Source organism: Oncorhynchus keta, chromosome 5 (genome assembly GCF_023373465.1).
Source record: "Oncorhynchus keta strain PuntledgeMale-10-30-2019 chromosome 5, Oket_V2, whole genome shotgun sequence".
In the NCBI taxonomy this organism is placed as follows: domain Eukaryota; kingdom Metazoa; phylum Chordata; class Actinopteri; order Salmoniformes; family Salmonidae; genus Oncorhynchus; species Oncorhynchus keta.
Genome location: NC_068425.1, coordinates 8,662,431 through 8,673,890, shown reverse-complemented (window position 1 = coordinate 8,673,890; position 11,460 = coordinate 8,662,431). Strand labels below are relative to the sequence as shown.

The 11,460-nt window shown below is 42.4% G+C and overlaps 1 protein-coding gene across 2 annotated transcripts; it reads right to left on the bottom strand.

The window, feature by feature from the left end:
- Positions 1–82: 82 nt before the first annotated feature.
- LOC118384440 (male-specific lethal 1-like 1) lies at positions 83–7,490 on the bottom strand. Of its 2 annotated transcripts, none has more exons than XM_035770989.1 (9): positions 7,397–7,490; positions 5,815–6,630; positions 5,230–5,435; positions 1,982–2,247; positions 1,686–1,753; positions 1,519–1,586; positions 1,226–1,350; positions 903–975; positions 83–785 (listed from the first exon to the last, which is right to left on the bottom strand). In XM_035770989.1, the coding sequence occupies exons 2-9, from the start codon at positions 6,490–6,492 to the stop codon at positions 695–697; spliced, it is 1,575 nt and encodes a 524-aa protein (XP_035626882.1). In that variant the 5' UTR covers positions 6,493–6,630; positions 7,397–7,490; the 3' UTR covers positions 83–694. The 2 variants fall into 2 exon arrangements, with proteins under 2 accessions (XP_035626882.1, XP_035626881.1); XM_035770988.2 differs by having other exon boundaries at positions 7,363–7,433.
- Between the last annotated feature and the right edge of the window lie 3,970 nt (positions 7,491–11,460).

Genomic DNA, 11,460 nt, shown 5'->3' with positions numbered 1-11,460 from the left:
TATGGTCCAGTGCTTTTAAATGAATTGTATCTCCTACATTTATAAAATCAGGCACAGACACCATCCAAAAGAAACAGTCATGTTCATGGGCATAAAACATTTTTTTAATTACATCTTGTTTGAAACACAAACCATAAGTGCTGCTGAGGTGCTTTCAACACATCTCACTCCTTATGACCAATGTTTTTTTCCTTTTATCTCCAACAGGTCTCCTTTCTATAGGATGCAACAGCAATCACATACAGATGGGAGACAGAGTCATTCTGCTCTGTTCAAATATGAGGCATATCAATGTGAATGACAACGTCAAGTTTGTAGAACTTTAGCTTCTTTTCTTGGGAAATGTTGTGGGTGAAGTTGCAGAGGAAAACTGTCCTCAAATGAACCCAGTGGGACTCTAGAGGAGACAAAATCTCTGCTCTTCCTGGATAGTTCACACCAGCCTCAGTCTTCTTCCAAACCAGTCCTACTATGAACAAACAATAGGATCCGCTCTGCCATCCAGCAACCATGACCAAACTGTGGCACAGTGCATCTTTTGATTTTAGGGGATTGTGGCATGCAATTCCCCCACCCCGTCTGTAGTACTCTCCCAAATAACAAGGCAGACGTTCTCTTAGAGGGGTGCTGCCTGGCACCAATCCAGCCGGTGTCTCCTCTCTTGAACTCAGCTGGAAAGGACAGATTTATTTATTTATTTTCGGCAGGTCCGGTGGGGGGTCTGCTTTTTGGGCACCTCTACTCGACAGCGGCTTCGCTCATCCAGCCAGGGCAGGTCAAAGATCCTTCAAGGGTGAATAGAGATACACAGGGGTTTAGTTTAGGAAGCAAGCACTCAGATTGTATTCAAGTGATGTTTGGCTCTGTGTTATTTAAGAACCAGTGCGTATGACTCAACTCACCGTCTTGACAGCTTTGGCAGAGGTCGGCCAAACACCACCACTGGAAGGTGGGGAGTGATCATGAGGGACTCCACTGAGGAGAGAGAAAGAACACCTTCATAAGTGATGAGTCCAAGACCCTGCTCAGTATTTCAACTGACTACATTTAATCTCAACAGACATTACTAATGGGATAGTTGCTTGTTGGCCAGATCTAAAAAATACAATGTTATTGGTCACATACACATATTTAGCAGATGTTATTGCGGGTGTAACGAAATGCTTGTGTTCCTAGCTCCAACAGTGCAGTTGTATCTAAAAATTCAGTGTATAGGTGGGCTTACCATCCTCGGCTTCTGGGTAGAAGGAGAACACTTCTGGCTCACTCTCTTGGATACCCTTCCTCTTGTTCATGCGCTGCTGCAGTCGCTGGAACATCCGCTGCTCACGGATCCGCTGGATGTCCCATCTACGGGAGGTGAATGAAGGAGAGTGAAGAACACGGCAACAGAAGTTCAAAATAAGGGACACAAAAATAAGAAGAAAGGCAGAAGAGGTATGCCAGAGAAACAGACTCAGAGCAAGAGTTGGTCATACAAGTAAACAGAGCATAGTGAAAACTCTAGCCCTCCCTTACCTCTTCCTTCTCTTCTCATCCAGTTCATGCTTCGAGTGGCGCTTCAGGAAGACATTGTCATCCAGATTCTGTAAGAGAAAACATTTGGTCTTTAGACCTCCTGACCAGGGGTCTAATCTGGACTTCCACCAGCATAGGGTTTCAAACAGAGCAAGACAAGTACCCACCTCAGGGATATCAGATGCCTCCTCCTCCTCTCCCAGGGGCTCCATAAGGTTTTCCTTCCACAAGGGAACTGTGTACAAGAGGGAGAAGGTCATTCCACCACATATGCAATTTTACAAATCCTGTTTTGCACACATTTTACAAAAGATAAAGCAACAAAAAGCAATAATGTGGCCTATTCCCAAAATACTTAGGCCCAAGTCTCAGCCTTCTTATGTGCTGTTCATACTTATTTTGCCCGTTTCCCTATTTTTTGGGGATCCAATACAACCACTTCATGAACGTTTGTAACACTCACTGGCCACAGGCTCCTCCTTCTTGGGTGAGGGCTCCCGCGAAGTTGGTGACAGGGGAGGCACATGCCAGCGACACAGGTACATGTCTGTGGTGGACAGGTAGTCTAGTTCCTCAGTGGCGGCCGAGCAGGTCCCAGGAGACCCATCCGAAAACTCTTCCCCGTCCAGAGGCTCCTCTTTGGGAAGAAGCGCCTCGTTGTGTGGGGACTGGGAGGCCTTGGCTTGGGCACGTCGTTTGGCTGCCCTGGGGTCCTGGAAGAGGAAACGCCTATTGGCAAGAACAAAACAAACTTTAGTGGAATTGCATGAGGGACAATAAGGGGCTTTGCATGAATCTACAGTACATAGATATATCTATCCATGTATGGATCTAGGACAAGCCTGGGCCCGCGACCTGATTCAACCTGATTCAATACAGCCCGCGGAATCATGCTCAGATCAAAGAATTTGCGATAGTAAAGTTTTGAAAAACGTATTTGTTATTCAAATTAAAAGCCCAATGAATATTTATTTTGAAGGCACGTATAAATAACTGCACAAGGACTTACATTGACTGACAGGCTGACACACACACCACAGTCACAAAGAGTAGCTAGCTAGAAATTGCGCAAAAATTAGTACGATTTAAAAGAAAGGTAGACAATGAATGTAGGATGTTCTAGCAAGAGTGGACATCAAAATATAGTCATGGCCAAATATACATTTTCACAAAGTCTGCATATACTCCAGAATGTTATGAAGAGTGATCAGATGAACTGCAATTAATAGCAAAGTCCCTCTTGGCCATGCAAATGAACTGAATCTCCCCCCCAAAATTCCACTGCATTTCAGCCCTGCCACAAAAGGACCAGCTGACATGTCAGTGATTCTCTCATTAACACAGGTGTGAGTGTTGACGAGGACAAGGCTGGAGATCACTCTGTCATGCTGAATGAGTTCGAATAACAGACTGGAAGCTTCAAAAAGAGGGTGGTGCTTGAAATCATTGTTCTTCCTCTGTCAAGCATGGTTACCGGCAAGGAAACACATGCAGTCATCATTGATTTGCACAAAAAGGGCTTCACAGGCAAGGATATTGCTGCCAGTAAGATTGCACCTAAATCAACCAATTATCGGATCATCAAGAACTTCAAGGAGAGCGGTTCAATTGTCGTGAAGAAGGCTTCAGGGCACCCAAGAAAGTCAAGCAAGGACCGTCTAAAGTTAATTCAGCTGCGGGATCACCAGTACAGAGCTTGCTCAGGAATGGCAGCAGGCAGGTGTGAGTGCATCTACACACACAGTGAGGCAAAGACTTTTGTAGGATGGCCTGGTGTCATGAAGGGCAGCAAAGAAGACACTTCTCTCCAGGAAAAACATCAGAGAGACTGATATTCTGCAAAAGGTACAGGGATGGAACTGCTGAGGACTGGGGTAAAGTAATTTTCTCTGATGAATCCCCTTTCCGATTGTTTGGGTCATCCAGAAAAAAATATTGTTCGGAGAAGGTGAGCGCTACCATCAGTCCTGTGTCATGCCAACAGTAAAGCATCCTGAGACCATTCATGTGTGGGGTTGCTTCTCAGCCAAGGGAGTGGGCTCACTCATAATTATGCTTAAGAACACAGCCATGAATAAAGAATGGTACCAACACATCCTCCAAGAGCAACTTCTCCCAACCATCCAGGAACAGTTTGGTGATGAACAATGCCCTTTCCAGCATGATGGAGCACCTTGCCATAAGGCAAAAGTGATAACTAAGTGGCTCGGGGAAGAAAACATTGATATTTTGGGTCCATGGCCAGGAAACTCCCCAGACCTTAATCCCATTGAGAACTTGTGGTCAATCCTCAAGAGGCGGGTGGACAAACAAAACCCCACAAATTCTGACAAACTCCAAGCATTGATTATGCAAGAATGGGCTGCCATCAGTCAGGATGTGGCCTAGAAGTTAATTGACAGCATGCCAGGGTCAGATTGCAGAGGTCTTGAAAAAGAAGGGTCAACACTGCAAATATTGACTCTTTGCATCAACTTCATGTAATTGTCAAAAACCTGACACTTGTGAACTGCTTGTAATTATACTTCAGTATTCCATAGTAACATCTGACAAAAATATCTAGACACTGAAGCAGCAAACTTTGTGGACATTAATGTGTCATTCTCAACTTTTGACCATGACTGCACTTCTTTGAGGTAAAGGGAAAGCTGTGTGCTTAGTGTGCAAAGAGAGCATCGCTGTCTTGAAAGACTACAATTTGTCCCAACACTTCCAGACAAAGCATGCAGAGAAATATACCAATGTCTTCTGAGCAGAGGGCAGGTGCATCAAAAGAGTTGCTTTCTCAGTTGCAAAAGCAGTAAGGACTTTTCACAAAACTGCATTCAGCAAACGCTGGAATTGCAAGAGCTAGCTATGCACTGTCCCACAAAATTGCTAAACATACCAAGTCATTCACCGAGGGCGAATTCATTAAAGAATGTTTAAATCGACAAGAAAGAGCTGTTTGAAAATGTTTCCCCGTCAAGACGTCCTCAACACGCAGTGTCACTGTTCATCGCAGAGAATATGGAACAACAGTTGAAAGACAAGGATTTCAACCAATTTTTCCTTGGCCCTGGATGAGAGCAGTGATTCTCGTGACACGGCGCAGTTGTTGATATTCTAACCAGTCATAACCCCAGACTTTGAAATTACAGAGGAGCTTCAGTGCAGTCAACGAAGAGCACCACCACATGGAAAGATTTATTGGAGGAGGTTAATAAGTGTGTGGCAAAGCTGGGACTGAGTTTTGAAAAGTTATCCAGTGTGACCACTGATGCTTGCTCAAACTTGACAGGAACAAATGTTGGCCTTTTCAAAAGGATACAAGATCAAGTAGCTAAGTTGAACCCAGATCAGAATGTTTTTTCCTGCATTGCATTATCCATCAGGAGGTGCTCTGTAAATGTATTCTGAAAATGAGCAATGTTGTGGATAGTCATTAAAGTGGTAAACTTCATATGCGCAAAATCTTTAAACCACAGGCAGTTTGCCTCACTGTTGGAAGACAGAGTCAGGTCATGCAAATCTCTCCTACCACACAAATGTGAGACGGCCAAGTTTGTGGAAGGAGCTTGTAATATGATTCTGGCCCGCAATGGCAGAAATATATTCTAATGTGGCCGGCCATCCATGGAAAATAATTGCCCAGGCCTGATCTAGGAAGTATATAATATCATGAAGTAAAAAATATATATATATTTTTTTAAACTGAATGTGGAGCCCTACCGTTTGTGGCCCTTGCCTCCTCTGCCAAAATTCAGCATTCGGGGTGTATGGCTGCTGTGGCACTCAGACAGCCCCTGCCCCTCTGGTGTCCCTGGCATTGCCGCCTGGTCTTCCTGCAGGCTAGGGATGTGGTTGGGGCACTGGTCACACCCATCTTTCTTACCTAGCTGCAGACGGCGAGCCATGCGCTCGATCCGCCCCATGAGCTGCAGTAGTGAAAAAACGTGTCACATCAGTGGGGCTAAATTGAGGTTTATACCCCCGTACGATTTGCCATTTAAATAGTTTGTCTTGAAGGGTAGCCTATTCTCTTCAACACTTGAGATTTACAGTCCATAAGAGTACATCAAAAATATATTGAGGTCAATTTAGTTGACTTCAATAACCTTACACTTCATAGAAACAATGATGTCATAATAGTGCTGCACTGCTATTACATCACAATACCACTGGTGGCATTGTGGAGCTGGCCTTGGTTGGAGGTGAAATACCTACTGCTGGTTATTTTGGAAAATTCAATTTTTCACAAAATATGCTGACCAGGATCGACAATTGAAATGTTATGCATTGTGTTTGCTAGCATACCATTTCCTTCTCAGCTTTGAGGTCATCTATCTCCTTGCTCTTGGACTGGAGCTGCTGTTGCTGTTGTTCAATGAGTTCCAGTTGGAGGAGGAGGATCTGGCGTATGCAGCTGGTCTGTGTAGGGGAGTGACCAGGTCCTTTCCTAATATTCCCTCTTTTGCCATCTGGGCTGTGTTCTGATGACTGTGCCCCCATGATTGATGCAGTAGTTGCCCCTCTGACCTCCCTGCCACACACTGCATCGTCCCAGGGCTGTTTGATAGTGTTGAGCACTGCGAGGTCTGTCTTGCCCATATTGCTGTTTGTCTGTCCTAGTAGTGTCTTGCTCTTGACTGGTGTGGTGCCATCACCCCCCATTGGTTTGCCCTGGGGAGTTTGGGCTCCAAAGATCACCCAGTTCTCCTCTTGCCCTGACCCAATCCCAGGGTTCTGTCCAGATCCAGGCCTGCAGGTAATCGGTGCCTGTCCTGGCACCACCTTAGTTTTCCCGTGGAGCTGCTGGCCGCTGCTGTTGTGGATACTGCCCAGCACGTTTGGGACGCCGATGACGTATTCACTTGGCTCCCTCCTCAGGCCAATGAAGGAATCTGGTGTTCCTCCAGCTGGAGCTTTGACCAAATCAATCTTCCCTACTGTGTCTAGCTTATATCCTCCACTTGTGAACACAGTGGATGTCATTGTCGTGGCAACCCCACCACCAGAACCCTTGCCAACCAACGCCCACCTGACAGGGGCGTTGGTGGCACAAAGAGCTTGATCTCACACCGTGGATGCTGTTTCTCCTCAGCAGTGGGCTGTCTAGATGTCCATGCAAGCCTGAAATACAAGGGAGGGATGTCAGATGGGCACACAGTTAATTCAACATAGACAAGGTTATCAGGCATAAACTAACTAAAAATCAAATGTTGAAACAGACAGGAATCAGCCACAATGCCCTCTCTTACATCAGATATAGCCCAACTAAGGAAGCCACTTTGCTAATAACGTTAGCGTTCTCAATCTCTGGTTGCTACTAACTACAATTTCCCTCCTCGCGCATTTATATACGCCCATGAATAATCTGTACGATATTGACACATGAACCAACAAACTGACACAATAACAACAATCGAGCAACCCGGAGATAAACTGACTTGCATCGCAACAATACAGGCATGCCTAGCAGACGAGGTAGTTAACGTTAGCAAGCTTATACAATCATTAAAGAGTTGAGTTTCGTCGGCTACCCAATGATGTGTATAATTGACCTAGCTGGTGTTTGAAGAAAACATTATGCAGGGACTGGCAATTGCATGGTTACAAGGGAAACAGTTCTAGAATAACAAACGTTACAGCAGAGCTGCAGTCGCTTAGTTGGCCAGCTAACTGGTTAGCAAAGTCCTCCATTTTAGGTCCGCAGCAAAGAGCAAAACAATGACAGCCACTTTGCCTTCAACCAACCCGGTCTCATTTGACGCCATTTTAACTTTAAACGCTTTACAAAGTTAAGTTTTTCTCTTGAACGTTATAACACATTGTGCTTTACACTTCTCACTAAAGGCCACCTACCTATTTGATATTCTCTGTACTCATTCGAACTCACCTATCGCCTTGATGCCCCTCTTCTCAGGTCGTTTTAAAATAATGATAATGCGCATGCGTTCCTTGTATGCTCGCCTCTGATTGGTCAATTAGCGACCGGTTGCGCTGAGCTCAAAAGATTTCCCAATAATAAAAATGCCAAGACAAATGCATATTCCTACCTAATTTTTATGATTGTTACAATTTGTTATAGCTAATATATCTTGTACAATCATGCAACCATGATGAAATTGTTATGGTCGACAGAGTTCTTGTCATATTTTCTCTATTCACACTGGGATTAGGTGCAACCAATTTGCAACTGGCTCAGTCACCACCAATGATTTATTTTTTATTTTTTATATTGTGGGACGAGTACAGCTATGGCATTTCATCTGCTTACTTGATATTAGTTTGGGCTCTTCTCTATTTGGGAAGAGGACAATTCTGGGCTCCCTAATTCCCTATATTGTTAGGGAGTTATGTTTATTGAAGATTAGTTGGAGATAAACCATTACATGTTACCATTTTTCTTGTAAATGAGTTAATATCTCAACATATTCTACAGTAGAGACCACAGGCTGTCACATTGGTGTTAGTCACTGTGGATCAATGCTGCTCTTTAACCACAAGAGGGCATACTGAAACGGGTGTCAGTCCCACCCATCACTGTAAAGTAGCATTCAGGTGCAACACCTGTTTTTAGTAAACTGTTTTTCATAAGCATGCATGGATAGGCCAACTTCAACAGCCAAAAAGTAATAGCCTACTATAATATTTTAACAATAACCTATTAATTATGTGGCGCTTCTTCCCTCACATGTCTCTCTACCTCTCCTCTGATAAGTGTTTACATTGATGTAGCCTATGACTGGGTGATGCTAAAGTGGGTGATCTAAAGTGGTATTTTCTCCACGAAAATAGCAGAGGATCGGCTCCCACTCAAGTATGCCTGATCGTAACAGCGCCCCTGTCACGTGGACAAGCCCGGTGACCATGCATATCCGCTGCAGTGTTTATTAGTGTTGACACTCCTCTCACGCTCTCGGGCTGGCAGACCCGTCTGTTTGAAAGTCTGTGCCATCTTACACCCAGAACACCGTCCACTGTGCCACAGCGCTCACATGAAGCACCGGGACCCTGCGACAAAATATGCACCTAAGGATTATATATATACGTTTTACATAATGCTATAATAAAACCGCGGGGTAGTTAAATATTCTACGTTATTTTATTTATGGAATTCTTCTCAATAATGGTAATGAGGTTTTCATGTTTTCTTCTGCATGTCACACGGATGCTGATCCAATGGAGGATAGTGTGAGAGGTTTCCTCTATTTATGTTATTTATTTATGTAAGGCACGTCAGTTAAGAAAGACATCTTATTTACAATGACGGCCTACCAAAAGACAAAAGGCCTGCGGGAACTGGGCTGTGATTAAAAATAAATATATATAAATATAGAACAAAACACACATCACAACAAGAGAGACAACACAACACTACACAAAGACAGACCTAAGACAACAACATAGCAAGGGTGCAACATATGACAACACAGCATGGTAGCAACACAACATGACAACAACATGGTAGCGACACCCAGGGATGTGTGTGCTTTGCTATGGACTGTGCATTATGGCAGAGCTTACAATGTTGTTATTTTATTGGAATTAATTAATTATATTCTTTTCTTAAGGATATTGTGAATTTTAAAACAAACTTGATGTCCAAACACACTGTGCCTATACAACATGACCCTATTATTTTTGGGGAAAAAATAAGGACATTGGATACGATCATAAAGCACTACTAGCTGGACTAATTACTTAGTATTTTGAATATGAGACATGCTTGATTATAAACTGGGTATTTCGAGCCCTGAATGCTGATTGGCTGACAGCCCTGGTATAAAAACTGCCCATAGCCGTGGTATATTGGCCATGTACCACAACCCCTTGCGCCTTATTGCTTAATTACATACCAGAGAAGAGAGGTATAACATTTGCACCATTTGACTATAGTCAAAAATGGTACCTCTCTTCTCTGTTGTCCAACGTCTGCAGTATGGTTGAGCCCACCCATTTACTGCCGATGAGTCACACGAACAGTAGGTTGGGAGGCGGCAAGCCTCGCTATGTGACCTACTTTTACTTCAGTCACGTCTTCACTGAGATGCTCCAGATACTCAACTAGTCTAAATAAGGCCAGTTTTATTGCTTCTTTATTTAGAACAACAGTTTTCAGCTGTGCTAACATAATTGCAACAGGGTTTTCTACTGATCAATTAGCCTTTTAAAATTATAAACTTGGATTAGCTAACACAACGTGCCATTGGAACACAGGAGTGATGGTTGCTGATAATGGGCCTCTGTACGCCTATGTAGATATGCCATTAAAAATCAGCCATTTCCAGCTACAATAGTCATTTATAACATTAACAATGTCTACACTGTATTTCTGATCAATTTTAGGTTATTTTAATGGACAGAAAAAATGCTTTTCTTTCAAAAACACTTAGAAATGTCCTTGTTTTTGAAAGAAAAGCTATTTTTTTGTCCATTAAAATAACATCAAATTGATATATATATATATATATATATATATATATATATATATATATATATATATATATATATATATATATATATATATATATATATATATATACTACAGTTGGCCAACTCATTTTTCTCATAGCCTATGTAAAATAATAAGAAGCCTAATCTAGTTTTCAATTGTCTAAACGTTCCATCATCAAAACCGCCACTTATATATTGTTAAACTCGAATCCCTTAAAAGTCTCAGTGAAGACATAACTGAAGTAAAAGTAGGTCACATAGCGAGGCTTGCCGTCTCCAAATCTACTGTTCGCGTGACTCACCGACAGTAAATGGGTGGGCTCAACCATACTGCAGACATTGGGCAACAGTGTAGTCAAATGGTGCAATGCAAATGTTATACCTCTCTTCTCTGGTAAATAATTCAGCAATAAGGCACGAGGGGTTGTAGTATATGGCCAATGTACCACGGCTATGGGCTGTTCTTACACACTGGTGGAGTGCCTGGACACAGCCCTTAGCCGTGGTATATTGGCCATAAACCACAAACCCTAGAGGTTTCCTTATTGCTCATTTAAATGGGTTACCAAAGTAATTACAGCTGTAAAAATACATGTTTTGTCATACCCCTGGATTACTGTCTGATATACCAAGGCTGTCAGCCAATCAGCATTCAGGGCTCGAACCACCCAGTTTTAAATTTTATTTTGGTAGCCCGTCATTGTAAATAAGATGTATTTCTTAACTGATGTGCCTAGTTAAATAACATAAATAGAGGAAACCTTTCACACTATCCTCAATTGGATCAGCATCCATATGACATGCAGAAGAAAACATTAAAACCTCATCACCATTCTTGACAAGAATATCTAATGGTCAATTAGCCTTTTAAGATGATAAACTTGAATTAGCTAACACAACGTGCCATTGGAACACAGGAGTGATGGTTGCTGTGATGATTCCATTAAAAATCAGCCATTTCCAGCTACAATAATCATTTATAACATTAACAATGTCTACACTGTATTTCTGATCAATTTGATGTTATTTTAATGGGCAAAAAATTTGCTTTTCTTTAAAAAACAAGGACATTTCTATGTGCCCGCAAACATATATATATATATATATATATATATATATATATATATAGTACCAGTCAAAAGTTTGGACACACCTACTCATTCAAGGGTTTTTCTTTATTTGTACTATTTTCTACATTGTAAAATAATAGTGAAGAACGTGTCAGGACCCGGTTACGAACCCAGGTCTCCGGAGTGAGAAACAGTCACTTAACCAACTGAGCCACGAATAGTTGGCAGAACCCAGAAGATGAGGCAGACACAGCAGTACTTGAGACGGTGTATTTAATGAAGTAAAAAGTGAAGTTCTTCAGGAAAACATGTAACTCCACAACCTCAAAAGGAATTCCACAAGAACAAAGGTAATCCTCCAAGACAAAAGGTAAATCCACAAGGTGGAAGGTATAGCACAAAAAGCCTAACAAAAATACTCAAAAACAAACAA